The following is a 23,312-nucleotide window of genomic DNA, read 5'->3' on the forward strand; positions in this document are numbered from 1 at the left end:
GCTAGGCAGACTTGTTGCTAGGCAGACTTACCAGCAATGAATCAAAGCCAATACAAAATGGCGTATGGCTGCTATAGACGATATATAAATGATAAAAATGTGGCCGACGATAGAGCTTTTAATATTATTTTTATACTGTGATAATTTAGGTTGCACAAAAAAATGGATTTAAATTTTATTTATCCCGAAAACTTAATCGAAATATATATATTCCCTATATTGCCAAAAGTATTTGGCCACCCATCCAAATGATGACAATCAGGTGTCCGAATCACTTGGCCCGGCCACAGGTGTATAAAATCAAGCACTTAGGCACGAAGACTGTTTCTACAAACATTTGTGAAAGAATGGGCCGCTTTCAGTGATTTCCAGCGAGGAACTGTCATAGGATGCCACCTGTGCAACAAATCCAGTCCTGAAATTTCCTCGCTCCTAAATATTCCAATCGGGTTTATTATAAGAAAATGGAAGAGTTTGGGAACAACGGCAACTCAGCCACGAAGTGTTAGGCCACGTAAACTGACAGAGGGCTCAGCGGAGGGATTATGGTGTGAGGTTGTTTTTCGGGAGTTGGGCTTGGCCCCTTAGTTCCAGTGAAAGGATCTTTGAATGCTCCAGGATACCAAAACATTTTGGTGCATTCCAAAGCACACTCATCTGTGCGCTCTGCTGATTGCGCCTCCAAGAGTTTACATGGGCGCGCCACTCCGTCAGAGGCTGCATCGGTGCACAGCTGCAATCAATCACCAGCAATCAGCGCACCTGCGGCTGATCAGAGAACCGCCTTCATAAGCCTGTACAACCTGCTATATCCCGCGCCAGAACGTAGCGACCTGTCCTGTACAGTAAGCCAAACCAGTCTAGCTCAATGCAAACTCTCTCTCTGTTTTTCTCTCCCCTCCGTGTTGATTGTCTCGTGTTTTCTTGTCGATCCAGCAGCCTCCCTTCATTCCCGCGTTACGAGCTGTGCGTCTCGTCTCCCCCGCGTTCCCTCTGCTTCCCTGACTGCCTCTTGGATCTCGATCTCCCGCCTGGACACGGACCATCTACGCCTCGCTATGGCCCCCGACTACCTGCTTGTATCACAGATCTACGAGCCTGACCTGCCCCTTTTGGACTTGCCTCTCGCTCAACACTCCGGTATCACTCTACAGCTAATATCCACACATAGTCTCACCCACCAACACTCTTTGGATTTGTCACACTCCATTTCCCTTGTTTATTTATATTGTTATTTGTTTTATATATATATATATATATATATATATATATATATATATATATATATATATATATATATATATATATATATATATATATATATATATATGGTTAGAGTGTCCGCCCTGAGATCGGTAGGTTGTGAGTTCAAACCCCGGCCGAGTCATACCAAAGACTATAAAAATGGGACCCATTACCTCCCTGCTTGGCACTCAGCATCAAGGGTTGGAATTGGGGGTTAAATCACCAAAAATGATTCCCGGGCGCGGCACCGCTGCTGCCCACTGCTCCCCTCACCTCCCAGGGGGTGAACAAGGGGATGGGTCAAATGCAGAGGACAAATTTCACCACACCTAGTGTGTGTGTGACAATCATTGGTACTTTAACTTAATATATATATATATATATATATATATATATATATATATATATATATATACATATATATATATATATATATATATATATATGTATATATATATATATATATATATATATATATATATATATATATATATATACATATACATATATATATATATATATACATATATATATATATATATAGTGTATGTATATAAATAAATAGAGCTTAATACTGCGCCCCTGTCGTCTGTGCCGTCTCCTCCTCCTGTACAGACAACACCGTGGTCCGTATGGGCCTCAGCAGTACTCAGTTGTAATACACTTCTCCACCACCTGTGGCAGTAATGACAATCTCAAACAAACAGAAGAACTCCGGAGTTAAAGTCATAGAGACGTTTCTTAAGCGCAAAAAATATGACTAAAGTGTTAAAGCTGTATTTTAATTTGCACTTTAATTGTATTTACAGTTAAGTGAAGAACCATATTTATTAAACATTTAGTTTATTTATTTTAGCACGACGTAACTGTATGAACATTTTTCGGCAGTTATTTATGAGTCTCACCTTATGCAGCACATTTGGTTAGTACTTATTGTTCTTATCAGCTTGACATACAGTCAGGTTTATGTGTTAAATAAATACAAATATTTGTGATTAACACATGTTTTAATGTCATTTGACAAATTTGAAAACTGTAAGTGGGTTGGATAGAATTATTGAATATGATTAAAATCAGGAGTAAGATGACTAATTCAGTGTTAATATGTGCGTGGGCCACGGGCCTTTTTGTAGTGAAAAAGTTGGGCCCTGAGGACCAAAAAAGGTTAAGAAGCCCTGTTCTAGGTCACTAATCCTTGCCTCCATGGTGATAAATAAACTATGTTTATTACAAGTATTATTATAACATGGGAACAAAAGGACATGGAATAGCTGAACATCATCCTCTATACACCCTAGGACAGGGATGTCAAACTATGTTTAGCTCAGGGGCCGCATGGAGGAAAATCTACTCTGACGCGGTCCAGACTGGTAAAATCATGGCATAATAAATTAAAAATAAAGACAACTTCAAAGAAATATATTTTTTGTTTTACTTCGGCCAAAAATAGAAAAAACTAATTTTGAAAATGTACACATTACAAAGAATCCTCTTGGCAAAATACTTCCAACTTAGTTGAAAATTCTGAAGAAAACATTGGTGCAGTTTCAAAACGCCGTGAAGAACACAATGAACTTAGACTTTGTTTAATAGAGGTGTAATTGCTTGTTACTGCATGACTGTAGACTACTCCAGCAGACTTCCACTCAAGCTAGCTAGCTGTTCCTGTACTTGTTAAATCATTTTGGGGCCAATATCTCTAGTTAGCTAGGTTTATGTACCACCACAGTCTCATAATGAACCGAAAATATTTCTCCGTTAGCCGTGATGCTATTTTTCTCTATGTTAAATCCCATTCATTTATGCTAACAACGTTAGCGATCCGAATTTACCTTTTTTGTGATCTGTAAAGTTCCACTAGCAAATACTAAATCAAAACGTGTAGTTTCCTCTGCCTTCTGTTCTGCTAGCCATTCTGTTGTCATACAAGAATGTAGGTCATAGTTTGGTTTAGCATGCTGATTGAGTGTTCATTTATTCATTTAGCCTATTTCTATTCATTTGTCCATCAGTAAAATATTTTTAAAGGCCTACTGAAACCCACTACTACCGACCACGCAGTCTGATAGTTTATATATCAATGATGAAATCTTAACATTGCAACACATGCCAATATGGCCGGGTTAGCTTACTAAAGTGCAATTTTAAATTTTGCGCGAAATATCCTGCTGAAAACGTCTCGGTATGATGACGCCTGCGCGTGACGTCACGGATTGTAGAGGACATTTTGAGACAGCATGGTGGCCAGCTGTTAAGTCGTCTGTTTTCATCGCAAAATTCCACAGTATTCTGAACATCTGTGTTGGTGAATCTTTTGCAATTTGTTCAATGAACAATTGAGACAGCAAAGAAGAAAGCTGTAGGTGGGAAGCGGTATATTGCGGCCGACTGCAGCAACACAAACACAGCTGGTGTTTCATTGTTTACATTCCCGAAAGATGACAGTCAAGCTTTACCATTGGCCTGTGGAGAACTGGGACAACAGAGACTCTTACCAGGAGGACTTTGAGTTGGATACGCAGACGCGGTACCGTGAGTACGCTTCCAAACATTTGATCGCTTGCCCGTACGTGCGTGCCGCTATGTGCATGTCACGTACGTAACTTTGGGGACTTTGGGGAAATATATGTGCTGTATGAACTTTGGGGAGGTGAACGGTACTTTGGGCTGTGGGATTGAGTGTGTTGTGCAGGTGTTTGAGTTGTATTGGCGGGTTATATGGACGGGAGGGGGGAGGTGTTTGTTATGCTGGATTCATTTGTGGCATATTAAAAATAAACCTGGTTGTGTTGTGGCTAATAGAGTATATATATGTCTTGTGTTTGTTTACTGTTTTAGTCATTCCCAGCTGAATATCAGGTCCCACCCACCTCTTACAGCATCTTCCCTATCTGAATCGCTCCCACTGCCCTCTAGTCCTTCACTCTCACTTTCCTCATCCACAAATCTTTCATCCTCGCTCAAATTAATGGGGAAATCGTCGCTTTCTCGGTCCGAATCGCTCTCGCTGCTGGTGGCCATGATTGTAAACAATGTGTGGATGTGAGGAGCTCCACAACCTGTGACGTCACACGCATATCGTCTGCTACTTCCGGTACAGACAAGGCTTTTTTATCAGCGACCAAAAGTTGCGAACTTTATCGTCGATGTTCTCTACTAAATCCTTTCAGCAAAAATATGGCAATATGGCAAAATGATCAAGTATGACACATAGAATGGACCTGCTATCCCCGTTTAAATAAGAAAATCGCATTTCAGTAGGCCTTTAAAGACTACTTAAATTGTTTAGCTGACTATTTATATATGTGTGTGGCATTGCATTGGTGTTTTACAAGAATAAATAAATACAAACAGAATAATGCCACGTACACCATCTGATGTGTGGAGACAATTTCACCCCAACCAATGTAGGCGGAAATGCTGTGTACATTTGCAAATACTGTGCAAAGAGCTACGTCAAAAATGCCACAAAGATGCAGCAGCATATAGACAAATGCCCAATAATATATCATTATTGTAATTCCCCATTAATTCCCATTAATTCCCATGGACGGTGTTCAACTTTGAATAATTCAAAAATGGTCAATATTTCCAAACTTCCCGAGCTTAACTTCCCGTGGTAAATTTCCGGAAACTTTACGGAAATTTACCGGAAACTTTCCACCCCTTTGCCACCCTAATAGTAATCCCTCAGCGTTAGCACTTATATTAACAATATCACTAATACTTGGTTAATATTCAAGGTTCAAAGTTCAAGGTTTTATTCCTCACATGCAGAGTACACCACCGTGAAATGCTTTTTTCCATGCTCTTCAGATATTGCGTACAGTGGGATCCAAAGACTATTTGCTAAATCTAATACACTACCGTATTTTTCGGACTATAAGTCGCAGTTTTTTTCATAGTTTGGCCGGGGGTGCTACTTATACTCAGGAGCGACTTATGTGTGAAATTATTAACACATTACCGTAAAATATCAAATAATATTATTTATCTCATTCACGTAAGAGACTAGACGTATAAGATTTCATGGGCTTTAGCGATTAGGAGTGACAGATTGTTTGGTAAACATATAGCATGTTCTATATGTTATAGTTATTTGAATGACTCTTACCATAATATGTTACGTTAACATACCAGGCACGTTCTCAGCTGGTTATTTATGCGTCTTATAACGTACACTTATTCAGCCTGTTGTTCACTATTCTTTATTTATTTTAAATTGCCTTTCAAATGTCTATTCTTGGTGTTGGGTTTTATCAAATAAATTTCCCCCAAAAATGCGACTTATATATGTTTTTTTCCTTCTTTATTATGCGTTTTTGGCAGGTGCGACTTATACTCCGGTGCAACTTATACTCCGAAAAATACGGTAAATACCAAAAATACAACATTTGAATAGCTCTGATGTACAATAATTACAAGACAATAAGTTGCACAATAAGTCCCAGTAGTAGTTATGGTAGAAGTATCAGTACAAGTAAAAGTACAGTAGTCACATACAGTACCAGTGCAATGTCAAATAGTATAACAGTATATACAGTATAGGAAGTAATAAATATTAAAGTGTCTACAGTTCTTTTGGCAGTTGAGTAGTGACAGTAGTATGAACAAAGGTAATGGAACAGTATGACTTCTTTACACTCTTGTTTTTACATTATTTACAGTCATTGAATGAAGAGTATTGTAGTCCGGTAATTACAGTGGTAAGTAAAGTGATTCTTACGAGACATAAAGGAAATATTGTTGGCGGTTTTTGGATGGTTATTTAGAGGGCTTTATAGGACTACTGAAATGCGATTTTCTTATTTAAACGGGGATAGCAGGTCCATTCTATGTGTCATACTTGATCATTTCACGATATTGCCCTATTTTTGCTGAAAGGATTTAGTAGAGAACATCGACGATAAAGTTCGCAACTTTTGGTCGCTGATAAAAAAGCCTTGCCTGTACCGGAAGTAGCAGACGATATAAGCGTGACGTCACAGGTTGTGGAGCTCCTCACATCCGCACATCGTTTACAATCATGGCCACCAGCAGCGAGAGCGATTCGGATCGAGAAAGCGACAATTTCCCCATTAATTTGAGCGAGGATGAAAGATTTGTGGATGAGGAAAGTGAGAGTGAAGGACTAGAGGGCAGTGGGAGCGATTCAGATAGGGAAGATGCTGTGATAGGCGGGTGGGACCTGATATTCAGCTGGGAATGACTAAAACAGTAAATAAACACAAGACATATATATACTCTATTAGCCACAACACAACCAGGCTTATATTTAATATGCCACAAATGAATCCCGCATAACAAACATCTCCCCCCTCCCGTCCATATAACCCGCCAATACAACTCAAACACCTGCACAACACACTCAATCCCACAGCCCAAAGTACCGTTCACCTCCCCAAAGTTCATACAACACATATATTTCCCCAAAGTCCCCAAAGTTACGCACGTGACATGCACATAGCGGCACGCACGTACGGGCAAGCGATCAAATGTTTGGAAAACGCAGCTGCATGCGTACTCACGGTACCGTGTCTGCACATCCAACTCAAAGTCCTCCTGGTAAGAGTCTCTGTTGTCCCAGTTCTCCACAGGCCAATGGTAAAGCTTGACTGTCAACTTCCGGGAATGTAAACAATGAAACACCGGCCGTGTTTGTGTTGCTGAAGTCGGCCGCAATACACCGCTTCCCACCTACAGCTTTCTTCTTTGCTGTCTCCATTGTTCATTGAACAAATTGCAAAAGATTCACCAACACAGATGTCCAGAATACTGTGGAATTTTGCGATGAAAACAGACGACTTAATAGCTGGCCACCATGCTGTCCCAAAATGTCCTCTACAATCTGTGACGTCACGCGCAGACGTCATCATACCGAGACGTTTTCAGCAGGATATTTCGCGCAAAATTTAAAATTGCACTTTAGTACCGGTAAGCTAACTCGGCCGTATTGGCATGTGTTGCAATGTTAAGATTTCATCATTGATATATAAACTATCAGACTGCGTGGTCGGTAGTAGTGGGTTTCAGTAGGACTTTAAGGGTGCAATAATGTTAGCTGCATTGTTAGCCACCTCATACTTGCAAAAAGAAAAACATTTGTGTTCTCGTTTTACGAAAGGATTGCGAATGATCCAATTCCAAAGACAATGCAGTTCCCCTTAAATGTAAATGTTAACAAAAAAACGACAGGAAGTTGCGCTGTCAAGGGGTTAAATATATGCAAAACCCCCTAGCACATGATTAAAATAAAACAAAACAGGTTATTTCTAACAATAAATCAAGTCGTCTTATGCATGCTTTGCTTGATTCATACATGCTAGATTGCTGCTTCAGTACGCGTTGCAGTGGCTGCAAGTCATTCCATAAATGCTAATAGTACATGCAGGATTAAAAGGGATTATTAAAAGAGCACAAATGTGAATGTGTGGCCTCTATACAGTGCTGTTGTGTGCAATGAGAGTCTGCTTTCACACAGGAGACTGAGTATTACGGGTTATTCTTATTGTAGGTTCTATCCTGTTGCCTCCTGTGTATTTGTGCTGGTAGTTTAAAAATGCTGTTGACCTCTGTGGATATTATAATATTTATTTCACAACAAGAATGGGTCCAAATAATTACATTTTAGATATCATAACTAGAGATGTCCGATAATGCCTTTTTTGCCGATATCTGATATTGTCCAACTCCTAATTATCGATTCCGATATCAACCGATACTGATATATACAGTCGTGGAATTAACACATTATTATGCCTAATTTTGTTGTGATGCCCCGCTGGATGCATTTAACAATGTAACAAGGTTTTCCAAAATAAATCAACTCGAGTTATGGAAAAAAATGCCAACATGGCACTGCCATATTTATTATTGAAGTGACAAAGTGCATTAATTTTTTTATCATGCCTCAAAACAGCAGCTTGGAATTTGGGACATGCTCTCCCTGAGAGAGCATGAGGAGGTTGAGGTGGGCGGGGTTGAGGTGGGGGGCGGAGGGTAGGGGGTAGCGGGGTGTGTATATTTTAGCGTTCCGGAATAGTTAATGCTGCAAGGGGTTCTGGGTATTTGTTCTGTTGTGTTTATGTTGTGTTACGGTGCGGATGTTCTCCCGAAATGTGTTTGTCATTCTTGTTTGGTGTGGCTTCACAGTGTGGCGCATATTTGTTAGAGTGTTTAAGTTGTTTATACGGCCACCCTCAGTGTGACCTGTATGGCTGTTGACCAAGTTTGCCTTGCATTCACTTGTGTGTGAAAAGCCGAAGATATTATGTGACTGGGCCGGCACGCAAAGGCAGTGCCTTTAAGATTTATTGGCACTCTGAACTTTTCCCAACGTCCGTGTACACAGGGGCGTTTAAAAAAGTCATAAATTTTACTTTTTGAAACCGATACCGATCATTTTGAAACCAATGCCGATAATTTCCGATATTAGATTTTAAAGCATTTATCGGCCGATAACATCGACAGTCCGATATTATCGGACATCCCTAATTATAACTGGTGCATGTCTTTGGAGGTGGGAGGAAGCCGGAGTACCCGGAGGGAACCCACGCAGTCACGGGGGAGAACATGCAAACTCCACACAGAAAGATCCCGAGCCCAGAATTGAACTCAGGACCTTTGTATTGTGAGGCACATACACTAGCCCCTGTGTTGTATTGGCAACGCTAAATGGTCCCTAGTGTGTGAATGTGAGTGTGAATGTTGTCTGACTATCTGTGTTGGCCATGTGATGAGGTGGTGACTTGTCCAGGGTGCAGGGCTCGAATTTAACCACGGCAACCGCGGCAATTGCCGCGACCGCTAGGGATGATGTTCGAAAACCGGTTCTCCCGATTGTTCGATAGAAAAGAACCGATTCTATGGATTTGAATCCCTTTTTGAGAAACGGTTCCGTTATCAAAGCGACTATAGTAAAGAAAAAGATTTGGTTCTTTTTCGAATCCCTGGGAACGAATCCCGTGTCACAGGAAATGTAATGTGGCACGTCACAGGAAATGATGTAGCTCAGTCATTAGGCGGCAGATACAGAAGCAGCAACAACAATAGACCGGAAAAAAACGCTCCAAGGCATGGCTTCACTTTACTAAGAAATACGACGAGGAAACGGCTATCTGCAATTATTGCCAGGCTTCACTTTCCTGTAAGGGGAGCAGTACAACAAACATGTTGAAACATGTTCAGGCCGTACATAACCTGAAGGTTAGAGAAACATGTCGTGTCTTCGACACGGGGAGAAGCAGCGACAGAGATGACGAAGTACACCCCTCTTCCTCTGCTGCAACCTGCACTCCCAGTGATAGTGCCGGTGAGTGTTGCCGGTTCATTTCCATATTTGCTCACTTGTAGCCTTTAGGCTAAAATAACGTTGGCTCTTATGTCAACCAGGACTGCAGTAATGTTAGCTAGACTAACGTTACCTAAGCATAGTCAGTGGCTAACGTTAACGTTAATGTTGGCCTTTTTGTATGTGTCTGTTAACGTTAACGGTATCTTGTAGCCTACACCAGTGGTCCCCAACCTTTTTGTAGCTGCGGACCGGTCAATGCTTGGGGGGCGGGGGGGTTATGGTAATTTTTTTAATTTTTTTTAATTTTTTGGTCATAAAGAAATACAATCATGTGTACTTACGGACTGTATCCCTGCAGACTGTATTGATCTATATTGATATATAATGTATATATAGTGTTTTTTATGTTGATTTAATTAAAATATTTTTTTATTTTTTTTTATTTTTTTTATTTCTTGTGCGGCCCGGTACCAATCGGTTGGTTGGGGACCACTGGCCTACACCACTCCAGAGTTTGCAGGTCTGTCAAATAAATAATACAAATGATTGCATGATTTTCCCTGCATGTATTTTTCTTAGGTGGCCCAATTAAAGGGGCACTAACAGTCAATATTTATTTATTTTATTTTATTTTTTTCTTAAAAAATGGAAGTGAAGGCTGCCAAAAGTGAGTTTTTGTTAAACCAAGTATTGTGTGTTTTTTTCCATATACCGTATTTTTCGGAGTATAAGTCGCACCGGAGCATAAGTCGCACCTTCCGAAAATGCATAATAAAGAAGGAAAAAAACATATATAAATCGCACTGGAGCCCGGCCAAACTATGAAAAAAACTGTGACTTATAGTCCGAAAAATACGGTACATATATTCAATAAGAAAATCGATAAGGAATCGGTTCAATAAGAGGATTCGATAATGGCATCGAAATCGATAATTTCTTAACAAAAATCATCCCTAGCGACCGCCCTTTCTTTTGCCGTAGTGCCCCAAAAAATGTACCAACATTTGTGGCAACAACTTACTTGTTAAACCTACTCAGTGGCCTAGTGGTTAGAATGTCCGCCCTGAGATCGGTAGGTTGTGAGTTCAAACCCCGGCCGAGTCATACCAAAGACTATAAAAATGGGACCCATTACCTCCCTGCTTGGAACTCAGCAAGAAGGGTTGGAATTGGGGGGTTAAATCACCAAAAATGATTCCCGGGCGCGGCCACCGCTGCTGCTCACTGCTCCTCTCACCTCCCAGGGGGTGAACAAGGGGATGGGTCAAATGCAGTGTGTGTGTGACAATCATTGGTACTTTAACTTTAATATTAGGACAAGGGATATAATGCTCATTCGCGATCCGTTAGTCATACCGCCCCCTTTATAATTTACCAATCCAATCCAATCCACTTTATTTATATAGCACATTTAAACAAAAATGTTTCCAAAGTGCTGCACAACAATATTAAAAACAATATTCAAATATTATCCTTACCTCCACCAATGACTGAATAAAAACAACAAAAAAATAAAAATAAAACCAATATAAAAATAGCATAAAAATAAATATGATTAAACACGATTTTAAAGGGTAAAACCAATTAAAACAATAAATAGAAATCAAAATGTAAAAACACAGAGGACCACACAACTCACGTAGTGTTAAAAGCCAGAGAATAAAAGTGGGTCTTAAGACGAGACTTAAAACACTCCACTTTGGGAGCATTTGGAACATGGAGGGGCCGAGTGTTCCAGAGCTTAAGGCCGACCACAGAGAAGGCCCTCTCTGCCCTGGTTTTAAGTCTCGTCTTGGTGCACCACGAGCTGGAGCTGGATCTCGGACCTCGGAGCGCGCGCAGGAGTGTAAATTTGGATGAGGTCCGAGATATAACGAGGTGCCAGTCAATGCAAAGCTTTAAAAGCAAACAGCAAGATTTTAAAAATCAATTCTAAAATGAACAGGGAGCCAGTGCAAAGTCTCAAGAATTGGAAACCCTGTCATTTATTAATGCATATTTGGCAACTCGAAGTCAGACGCATGCACATTAGCATCATTTGGCTTGGTAATCATGGCAGATTTCTAACTTTAGTCCTGTTCCAGGGGTGTCCCCTCGGAGTATACTTACTCAACAGACCTACATGTCACACTAAGGGTGGCCGTATAAACAACGCCAACACTGTCATAAACCTGTGCCATATAGTGAGACCACACTAAACAACACTGACAATTACATTTCGGGAGAATATTCGCACCGCAACACAACATAAACACAACAGAACACATTCCCAGAATTCCTTGCAGCACCAACATTTCCAGGACGCTACAGTCATTTCCCCTTGCTTCCCGCCGTGCAATTAAGAGTGCACTTCTGTTAGATGGAGACAGGTGTGGACAATATTGGAGACACTTGTCCCCACACTCTAAGTAAACAGCGAAGGAGAAAAACTTTATTATGTTGCTTTCATTTTGACAATACAGCGTCCATCAGCTGCTGTGACTGAGAGTTAATAAGGTGAGGAAACACGCTGTCACTCCTGTTTTTTGTTGTTGTTGTTGGCCAAACTGTTGTACTGAACCACAAGGGGGCGTTAGAGAAGAAAACATCTTGTTTATTAGACTTTATCTTCATTAGCCAAACTGCTTTGTGTTTTATTTTGATATCAAAAAAGGAAACGCCATGTTGGTTTTTTTTACATTACTTGTGTTTTTTTTCATGTCACAAAGGTATTACTTTCAAAAACATTTGACCCAAAATTGTGTTAATGTTTTATTGTGTATAGTTAATTCCTATACGACATATTTCTGCTCAAACTCTTAATGGATCTGTCCCGATACAGCATCTACATGTACATGACCTAAAAAATTAATAACTTAAAAAATACTCACCTCTATCAAAAGATAAATATAGAGATAAAGGCATCATGAAATGACAAAGAGCTGACAAGTTTGAAATGAAAGGAAAAAAACGGTATATGTATGCATGCACTGCAAAAACTGAAATCTAAGTAAGATTAAATATCTCAAATAAGGGTGATATTTGCTTATTTTCTGTCTGATAAGATAATGCTTCTCACTAAGCAGATTTTATGTTAGAGTGTTTTACTTGTTTTAAGGGTTTTGGTCCTAAATGATCTCAGTAAGATATTACAGCTTGTTGCTGAGATTTGATGACCCAAATTGAGTAAAACATGCTTGAAACTAGAATATCAACTGATGCAAAGCTGTGTCATCAACACTCACAAGTATAAAACTACTTTTTTAAAGTAATCATTTCTTACTTCAATCATGAAAAAAAAATCATGATGCCGAGCGCAAATCATTATGTCAAGATAATGGCACTAACATTTACTTAATTTAAGAATATTTTTCAACAAGAAAAGTGCACTTGTTATTAGTGAGAATATACTTATTTTAAGGTATTTTTGGGTTCATTGAGGTTAGCTAATTTTACTTGTTTTGGAAAGTCTTGACAAGCCCAATTTTCTTGTTCTATTGGCAGATAATTTTGCTTAGTTCAAATAAAATACCCCTCATTTTTGTATTTTTTTTTCTTGTTTTTAAACACTGACTTTTTGCAGTGTGCATGTTTTGGAGCCCCTGCCTGGAAAGAAAATGTTTGCCTTGGTGCCCTTCTAACTTGCCTTGGTGCTCTAAAATATGAGCCCTCCTTTAAGGCAACACTTGCCGAATCAGAATACCTTTATTGTCATTGTATGGAAACAACGAAATTGGACAGCAATCCAGCTCAGTGCTTTTAAAACAAACCTACATAAAATAGTCTTAAGACAACAACAATAATAAAACAATTTAAAATTTAAAAACATAATAAAATGTTAAAAAACATATTGCACAGTAGATCCTTATCAGAGGTAAGCAAGTAATAAAGTGGTGAGTGTTCAGGTAAGTGCAGAGTTTAGAGCAATAACAGCTCTAGGATAGAAACTGTTTTTCAGTCTATTTGTCATTGCTTTGATGGTCTTATAACGCCTCCCTGAGGGCAAGAGTTCAAGCCAGTGGTGACCTGGGTGGGATGAGTCCTTGAGGATGCTGTTTGCTCTCCTGTTGCAGTGTCTCTTATGCAGGTCCTCTAGTGATGTAAGAGGACATACAGTGATCTTCTGGGCCGCGTTTATGACCCCCTGTAATCTCTTTCTCTTTGCCACCGTGCAGCTAGAAAACCACACGGAGATGCCGTAAGTCAGTATTGACTTAACGGAGCAGCGATAGAAGGACAGGAGCAGGTTATCAGCCAGATCTATTTTCCTTAGCCTTCTCAGAAAATACAGTCTTCGCTGACCTTTTTTCTGGAGTCCACTGGTGTTGCTTTTCCAGGTCATGTTGCTTGAGATGTTCACGCCCAGGAACTTGCACTCTGAGACCCTTTCCACCTCCTCTCCCATGATGTAGATGGGCTGGATGAGCTCAGTGTTTTTTTGTTCCTGAAATCAACAATCAGCTCCTTGGTCTTTGTGGAATTGAGAATGAAGTTGTTTTTTGCATAGTGGTCTGACAGTGCCTTCACCTCTTCTCTATAGGCAGTCTCGTCCCCTTCTGTGATGAGCCTCACCACTGTAGTATCATCCGCAAACTTGATGATGGAATTGCTAGGATGGATGGGAATACAGTCATGGGTGTAAAGACTGAAAAGCAAGAGGCTCAAAACACAGCCCTATGGGGCACCGGTGCTGACGCTGAGGGTTGAGGAAAGATGGTGTCCGACCTTCACTCTCTGAGGGCGGTTCGTTAGAAAGTCCTTAATCCAGTAACAGATCTCGCCTTGACCTTAAAAAGTTAAAATTCGAGGCCTGCACATACACACATTTACACAATTATTCACATATTGTGATTATTTATTATACAAACCCTGTTTCCATATGAGTTGGGAAATTGTGTTAGATGTAAATATAAATGGAATACAATGATTTGCAAATCCTTTTCAACCCATATTCAGTTGAATGCACTACAAAGACAACATATTTGATGTTCAAACTGATAAACTTTATTATTTTTTTGCAAATAATCATTAACTTAGAATTTCATGGCTGCAACACGTGCCAAAGTAGTTGGGAAAAGGCATGTTCACCACTGTGTTACATGGCCTTTCCTTTTAACAACACTCAGTAAACGTTTGGGAACTGAAGAGACACATTTTTTAAGGTTCTCAGGTGAAATTCTTTCCCATTCTTGCTTGATGTACAGCTTAAGTTGTTCAACAGTCCGGGGTCTCCGTTGTGGTATTTTAGGCTTCATAATGCGCCACACATTTTCAATGGGAGACACATCTGGACTACAGGCAGGCCAGTTTAGTACCCACACTCTTTTACTATGAAGCCACGTTGATGTAACACGTGGCTTGGCATTGTCTTGCTGAAATAAGCAGGGGCGTCCATTGTAACGTTGCTTGGATGGCAACATATGTTGCTCCAAAACCTGTATGTACCTTTCAGCATGAATGGCGCCTTCACAGATGTGTAAGTTACCCATGTCTTGGGCACTAATACACCCCCATACCATCACAGAAGCTGGCTTTTCAACTTTGCGCCTATAACAATCCGGATGGTTCCTTTCCTCTTTGGTCCGGAGGACACGACATCCATAGTTTCCAAAAACAATTTGAAATGTGGACTCATCAGACCACAGGACACTTTTCCACATCGTATCAGTCCATCTTAGATGAGCTCAGGCCCAGCGAAGCCGACGGCGTTTCTGGGTGTTGTTGATAAACGGTTTTCGCCTTGCATAGGAGAGTTTTAACTTGCACTTACAGATGTAGCGACCAACTGTAGTTACTGACAGCGGGTTTCTGAAGTGTTCCTGAGCCCATGTGGTGATATCCTTTACACACTGATGTCACTTGTTGATGCAGTACAGCCTGAGGGATCGAACGTCACAGGCTTAGCTGCTTACGTGCAGTGATTTCTCCAGATTCTCTGAACCCTTTGATGATATTACGGACCGTAGATGGTGAAATCCCTAAATTCCTTGCAATAGCTGGTTGAGAAAGGTTTTTCTTAAACTGTTCAACAATTTGCTCACGCATTTGTTGACAAAGTGGTGACCCTCGCCCCATCCTTGTTTGTGAATGACTGAGCATTTCATGGAATCTATTTTTATACCCAATCATGGCACCCACCTGTTCCTAATATGCCTGTTCACCTGTGGGATGTTCCAAATAAGTGTTTGATGAGCATTCCTCAACTTTATCAGTATTTATTGCCACCTTTCCCAACTTCTTTGTCACATGTTACTGGCATCAAATTCTAAAGTTAATGATTATTTGCAACAACAAAAAAAGGTTTATCAGTTTGAACATCAAATATGTTGTCTTTGTAGCATATTCAACTGAATATGGTTTGAAAATGATTTGCAAATCATTGTATTCCGTTTATATTTACATCTAACACTATTTCCCAACTCATATGGAAACGGGGTTTGTAATATATTATTATCGAATGCAGCTGAGATAGGCTCCAGCACCCCCCTGACACCCCGAAAGGGACAAAGCGGTAGTAAATGGATGGATATTACAACTGGAATCAGACGCCTTCAAAACAGCATTGTTCTGGCTAGTAGTGACACAATGTGAGAAGAAAGACACTTCCACTTTGTGACGCGCTGCACAGCTGAAATCATGCAAGCTCCACTGCAGGGACACAGAGCAATTCCCTATACTGCACGAATATCCCCAGAGCTGTGCAATAATCTGACTGGTGACACAGCAGCGTGTAAAAACCTCTGTGACGCTGCAGCAGTAATTACAGTATAAACTTGCAAGCTCCCTCCTGCTAATACCGCACATGGTGCATGGGGGCACTTTTAATCAGCGGGGTCACGAGGCAGAGAATAATCTTTTTTTCAAGTCTGCGTCGTCACGGGCTTGCAAAAAGAGAACACATTTCCTGCTTTGCACGGACTTAAGTGTGGTTATGAAACAAACACAAAATGTTTTATTGTCAAAGACCCCGTGGTTAACCCAGCGTGTGCAAAGCTGCAGGAAGGAAGCATTTCTGGTGAGGAGGAGCGTTGTCAAGTACACTATTAGTTTTTCCGTGTGACATTTAGGGGAGAGGAAAGTGAGAACGACTGCAATTGTAGGCTAAATACCAGCGTCAAATAAATGCATGTGTTTGTTTTGTGCAAAGCAATTCACAATAAGATACTGAAATTCCATGACATAGTGAATTTGCAAACAGCTAGAATTATACACAGGCTGCAGCTAATGATTATTTTTCTATCGATTAATCTATAGATTATTTTTTCGATTAATCAGTTAATCTATAGATTATTTTTTTCGATTAATCTATAGATTATTTTTCCTTTTACCGATTATTTTTTTTATTTAAAATTAAGATGAAAAAAATAAATTTAGGCCAGTTTTTTCAAAAGGCATGGCTTTTATTTACAAAAAAAAAAAGTATGGCCACTCAGTCAACATTGAAAACATGGCAAAACATTCTGTAACACTGTAAACATTTGTGCCAATCTAAATATTCTGGAGCACGGTAAACATTAAGTATTGCTTTTAAAATGTGCAAAATAAACATCCAGTCCAACACAGTACACTATAACCAATTCTACTCATTCCAGTGAGTGACTAACAGTTGTAATGAAGAAAGGTTAGCATGTCTACATGCTCTGGGGTGAGGCTGGTTCTTTTCTTGTTTACAATATTCCCAGCAGCTGAAAATAGGCGCTCAGAAGGGGTCGATGTGGCTGGAACTGAGAGGTAAGACCGAGCCAGCATTGCCAGATTTGGAAACCTTGCCTGATGTTCTTTCCACCATTTTAATGGGTTTTCATCCTTGGAAATGGGGGATTCTCCAAAATAAGACACTAACTCGTTTCTGACCATTTCAGCATCATTACTGTCATTGTTGTCTTCCTCATTGTTGTTAAGTTCATCTGAATCTGAGCCAAGAAGTGTGTCTAGTAAAGATACAGGCCGCCTGTCAGCATCTGGTCTTTCCACTTGCATTGCTGTGCCCTGTTGAGCGTGTGTCTCCTTTTCCCTTCTTTTCTCCTCCAGAACTATTGCATGCAGCTTGTATTGAACTTTTAAACACTCATCTGCAGTCAGGAATTTCAGCTTCCTGAATCGTGGGTCAAGTGCAGCTGCTAATATGCACACATTTGGTCCATCATCTTTGAATGTGGTCTCGGCTTCCCACCTGGATGTTATCTCACGTGCAGCAGTGACCTGGAAACACTTGATTGATGCATTTTCAAAAGCAGTTTGTGTAGCCTTCCGAAGCCCTTTGACCAGCAGAGGGACAGCGGAAACTGTTACATAAGATTCTCCACTCAGGTACACAGTTGCACATTCAAAAGGTTTCAGAACTTGTTCAAGTTCTTCAAGCAAGCTCCACTGGTCAGCCTTAAGATCCAGAAAATGCTTCCCTCTTTGAGTGACCTCCGGATCTGACAGAGTTGCTGTTATTGGCCACCTCTGCTCAAGCAGGCGACTAATCATGTAAAAGGAACTGTTCCATCTCACAGACACATCTTGTATGAGGCTGTGGTCTGGAGAACCCATTTGTTTTTGCTTAACCTTTAGCTTTGTACTGGATAGCTCACTTTTTCTGAAGTGCTCGACCAAACTTCTTGCTGCTCCTAAAGCTCTGCTGATGTGGTTGTCCTTTAGAACATGGTTAACTACAAGCTGTAGAGTATGGCCAACACATCTGAGGGATGAAACACCATGTCTTTCCTCAAGAACTCTTAAAGCTGCAACAACATTTGCAGCATTGTCATGTACAATGACTTGTACTAGTTTTATGTTTATTTCAAACTTATTGACAACATCTTCAATCCAAGAGGCAATGTTTTCTGCAGTGTGCTTTTCATTGAGGGGCATTGTTGTCAAGTTAATTGAGGTAAGCTCCCACTCATCATTAACAAAGTGAATGGTGACACCAAGGTAAGCTTCAGTGGCCATACTTGTCCATGCATCAGTTGTGAGTGTCAGTTTTCCTTTCACATTTTTCAGGATTGCTTTGACTTCATTCATTGTCTTTGTGTATTTTTGCTCCATAAGCTTAGTGAAGTGGGTTCTTGATGGTAGTGTGTAGCCAGAGTGAAACCGTTTGATCATTTTTTGAAACCCTTCCCCTTCTACCATATTTAATGGCCTCATGTCTATGACCATCATTTCCAGGACACCATCAGTCAGGTCAGCGGCCACTTGGGGTGTGCATTCAGTCCCATGCCTCTTTGGAAAAAAATCCTGGACACTGCTTTGTCGTTTGCTGCAACATAAGAGACAACAATTAATTTTCATTTTAAATATACCCAAATACAGCTTACTTTAATACAAAAGGTTAATTAAACTACACACATTATCTTGTTAAATTGGGTTAATAACACAACGATAGTATGATTAAAGTGAAGTTAATTGTTCGTTTGTACATAGTATATGTAACTGTTAATGTTGTAAAAGGTATTTGCACAACTTATTAACGTTAGCGTTAAAGATACTATATGTAACTGTTAATGTTGTAAAAGGTATTTGTACAACTTATTAACGTTAGCGTTAAAGATAGTATATGTAACTGTTAATGTTGTAAAAGGTATTTGCACAACTTATTAACGTTAGCGTTAAAGATAGTATATGTAACTGTTAATGTTGTAAAAGGTATTTGTACAACTTATTAATGTTAGCGTTAAAGAGGAGCGCGTCTTTGTAAACACTGAACAGGCACGCCAAACGCGCCTCTCAGAGCAAAACTGTGCTTTAGTTTATGAATTTACAACGCAGATACAAATGACACATTCATGTTTTTGTGTAATGATGACAACGTATACTCACGCGGATGATTGACTCGTTGATGGTGATGGGAAGAACGCTGTCGGATGTTTTCTTTTTAGATGCTCGTTCATAGCCGTTGTGATGCTGTGATACGCCATTTCCGCTCGACACAGTGTGCATAAAACAACATTATTAGGCCGTTTATTAAAATACTCCCACACTTTTGACGACTTTTGGCGTGTTTTTTTCCCCTCGCTCGCATCGTTTGCTCTGCGCTCCGCCATGACAGTTGTGTGACGTAAATATGCGACGCGCCGACGCACAAAAATGACGTCGACGTATTTACGTAACCGATGACGTCGACTATGTCGACGCGTCGTTTCAGCCTTAAAGCAAACTATAACCTGCTACCCAAGAATATACAACAATTCTTCTCAAAAAAAGAGGAGAAATATAATCATAGAGAAAAATGTAATTTCAAACATTTGTATGCACGTACAACACTTAAGACCTTCAGTATATCAGTATGTGGAATTAAATGATGGAATGGATTAAGCAAAGAAATCAAACAATGTACTAATATGATCCACTTCAAGAAACTCTTCAAACTTAAAGTGTTTACAAAGTACAAAGAAGAAGAACCATGATAAACATTCTGAATTTATTTCATCCATCCATTCATTCATTCTCAAAATAATCTTACTCATCTCACCATATGAAATGTAACTTACTTCACCGAGTATTATTTATTTATTTATTTTTATTGTGATTACTTATGCAGTATATTGTGAATAAATTGAGAACAGGAAATGAACAAAAGTTTTAGCAACTGTTATGCAAAAGAAAAGGGGTAGGATTAAATAAGCTCTGCTTCTTCCTACTCCTTTTCAAACATGTTGAATAGAGAAACTGGAAATTGTGATGCATCATGTTGTATGCATGCATGTGTGATGTATCATGTTGTATGCATGCATGTGTGATGCATCATGTTGTATGCATGCATGTGTGATGTATCATGTTGTATGCATGCATGTGTGATGCATCATGTTGTATGCATGCATGTGTGATGTATTATGTTGTATGCATGCATGTGTGATGTATCATGTTGTATGCTTGCATGTTCGAAATAAACTCAAACTCAAACTCAATAGAAGCACTTAAGTTACATGTTTTCCACAGGAAGTGGTTGCATGGAAGTTAATTTGGGTCTTTATTGCAGAAGCTTTTTTTTTAACACTGAATTGTTGCATTTGAATTTTGGGAAGTGATGTTTTTTTAACATCAAATTATGCTAACAATTTCTTTGAATAAAAATGCTCTGGGCAAATTTCAGTTTGTTGAAATACGGTGTTTTAAAGTTAAACTTAAAGTTAAAGTACCAATTATTGTCACACACAGACTAGGTGTGGTGAAATTACTCTCTGCAATTGACCCCATCCCCATGTTCACCCCCTGGGAGGTGAGGGGAGCAGTGAGCAGCAGCGGTGGCCACGCTCGGGGGTCATTTTTGGTGATTTAACCCCCCAATTCCAACCCTTGATGCTGAGTGCCAAGCAGGGAGGTAATGAGTCCCATTTTTATAGTCTTTGGTATGACTCGGCCGGGCGGACACTCTAACCACAAGGCCACTGAGCAGATCTAAAACTTAAGTGTAAAAAAAATCTTGTATAAAAATTCAGTGCAGAGATAGATAGGCGTTGTTTCAAAACTCAAGACCCACTTCTGGTAAATTAGGACTGAAGCAATCGATCCGGAAGTAGGTCTTGAGTTTTGAAGCAACGAGTATTTCCGCACTGAATTTTTCTTTGCTGAAAATTTTTACACTGAATTTTTATACACTGAATTAATTTTACACTGATTTTTCTGCACTGAATTTTTCTTTGCTGAAAATCTTTACACTGATTTTTTTATACACTGAATTTATTTTACACTGAATTTTTCCTGCACTGATTTTTTTGTTCACACTGCATTTATTTTTTTTAACTGAATTTCTTAACACACACATTTTGCTCACAATTTGTATTCAATAAAATCATTTCATGTAAACAAAATTTGGTTGACAAACTTCAGTGTTCCAAAAAAAAAAAGACCCACTTCTGGTAAATTAGGACTGAAGCAATCGATCCGGAAGTAGGTCTTGAGTTTTGAAGCAACGAGTATTTCCGCACTGAATTTTTCTTTGCTGAAAATCTTTACACTGAATTTTTATACACTGAATTTATTTTACACTAAATTTTTCTGCGCTGAATTTTTCTTTGCTGAAAATCTTTACACTGAATTTTTATACACTGAATTTATTTTACACTGAATTTTTCCTGCACTGATTTTTTTGTTCACACTGCATTTTTTTTTTAACTGAATTTCTTAACACACACATTTTGCTCACAATTTGTATTCAATAAAATTGTCAGCATTATTTCATGTAAACAAAATTTAGTTGACAAAATTCAGTGTTCCAAAAAAAAAAGACCCACTTCTGGTAAATTAGGACTGAAGCAATCGATCCGTAAAGTAGGTCTTGAGTTTTGAAGCAACGAGTACTTCCGCACTGAATTTTTCTTTGCTAAAATTTTTTACACTGACTTTCTATACACTGAATTAATTTTACACTGATTTTTTCTGCACTGAATTTTTCTTTGCTGAAAATCTTTACACTGATTTTTTATACACTGAATTTATTTTACACTGAATATTTCCTGCACTGATTTTTTAGTTCACACTGCATTTATTTTTTTTAACTGAATTTCTTAACACACACATTTTGCTCACAATTTGTATTCAATAAAATAATTTCATGTAAACAAAATTTGGTTGACAAAATTCAGTGTTCCAAAAAAAAAAAGACCCACTTCTGGTAAATTAGGACTGAAGCAATCGATCCGGAAGTAGGTCTTGAGTTTTGAAGCAACGAGTACTTCCGCACTGAATATTTCTTTGCTGAAAATTTTTACACTGAATTTATTTTACACTGAATTTTTCTGCACTGAATTTATCTTTTCTGAAAATTTTTACACTGAATTTATTTTACACTGAATTTTTCCTGCACTGATTTTTTTGTTCACACTGTATTTTTTTTTTTAAACTGAATTTCTTAACACACACATTTTGCTCACAATTTGTATTCAATAAAATTGTCAGCATAATTTCATGTAAACAAAATTTGGTTGACAAAATTCAGTGTTCCTAAAAAAAAAGACCCACTTCTGGTAAATTAGGACTGAAGCAATCGATCCAGAAGTAGGTCTTGAGTTTTGAAGCAACAAGTACTTCCGCACTGAATATTTCTTTGCTGAAAATTTTTACACTGAATTTTTATACACTGAATTTATTTTACACTGAATTTTTCTGCACTGAATTTTTCTTTTCTGAAAATCTTCACACTGAATTTTAATACACTGAATTTATTTTACACTGAATTTTTCTGCACTGATTTTTTTGTTCACACTGCATTTTTTTTTTTTACTGAATTTCTTAACACACACATTTTGCTCACAATTTGTATTCAATAAAATTGTCAGCATAATTTCATGTAAACAAAATTTGGTTGACAAAATTCAATGTTCCAAAAAAAAAGACCCATTACTGGTAAATTAGGACTGAAGCAATCGAGCTGGAAGTAGGTCTTGAGTTTTGAAGCAACGAGTATTTCCGCACTGAATATTTCTTTGCTGAAATTTTTTACACTGAATTTACTTTACACTGAATTTTTCCTGCACTGATTTTTTTTGTTCAAAAAGCTTTTTCTTTTTTAAACTGAATTTCTAAACACACATATTTTTCTCACAATTTGTATTCAATAAAATTGTCAGCATAATTTCATGTAAACAAAATTTGGTTGACAAAATTCAGTGTTCCAAAAAAAAATAGCTTTTGTTATACAGACACAGATAGTTGCAGGTTGCAAGTGTGAACCTCAATTGTATTGACACTTTCATGGAAAAACTAGCATTGTTGATTTTGTGTGTTGCACTGACATGCTCAATAGTGGCAGCAGTTGGCCTACAGGCTTATTGAAGATGATTGTATATTGATATTTGTTCAAATG

At 38.8% G+C, this 23,312-nt stretch overlaps 2 protein-coding genes across 4 annotated transcripts in view; both read right to left on the reverse strand.

The window, feature by feature from the left end:
- The window catches only part of arhgap9 (Rho GTPase activating protein 9), a 221,890-nt gene that overhangs the window by 197,974 nt on the left and 604 nt on the right, over positions 1 to 23,312 (reverse strand). The gene's annotated exons all lie outside the window — the stretch shown is intronic.
- On the reverse strand, positions 16,820 to 21,656 carry LOC133584913 (E3 SUMO-protein ligase ZBED1-like). Its single transcript, XM_061937758.2, has 2 exons — positions 19,328 to 21,656; positions 16,820 to 18,767 (listed from the first exon to the last, which is right to left on the reverse strand). Exons 1-2 carry the CDS (start codon positions 19,549 to 19,551, stop codon positions 17,117 to 17,119), a joined length of 1,875 nt encoding a protein of 624 aa, XP_061793742.2. The 5' UTR covers positions 19,552 to 21,656; the 3' UTR covers positions 16,820 to 17,116.

This window comes from Nerophis lumbriciformis, linkage group LG03, assembly GCF_033978685.3.
Source record: "Nerophis lumbriciformis linkage group LG03, RoL_Nlum_v2.1, whole genome shotgun sequence".
NCBI classification, from domain to species: domain Eukaryota; kingdom Metazoa; phylum Chordata; class Actinopteri; order Syngnathiformes; family Syngnathidae; genus Nerophis; species Nerophis lumbriciformis.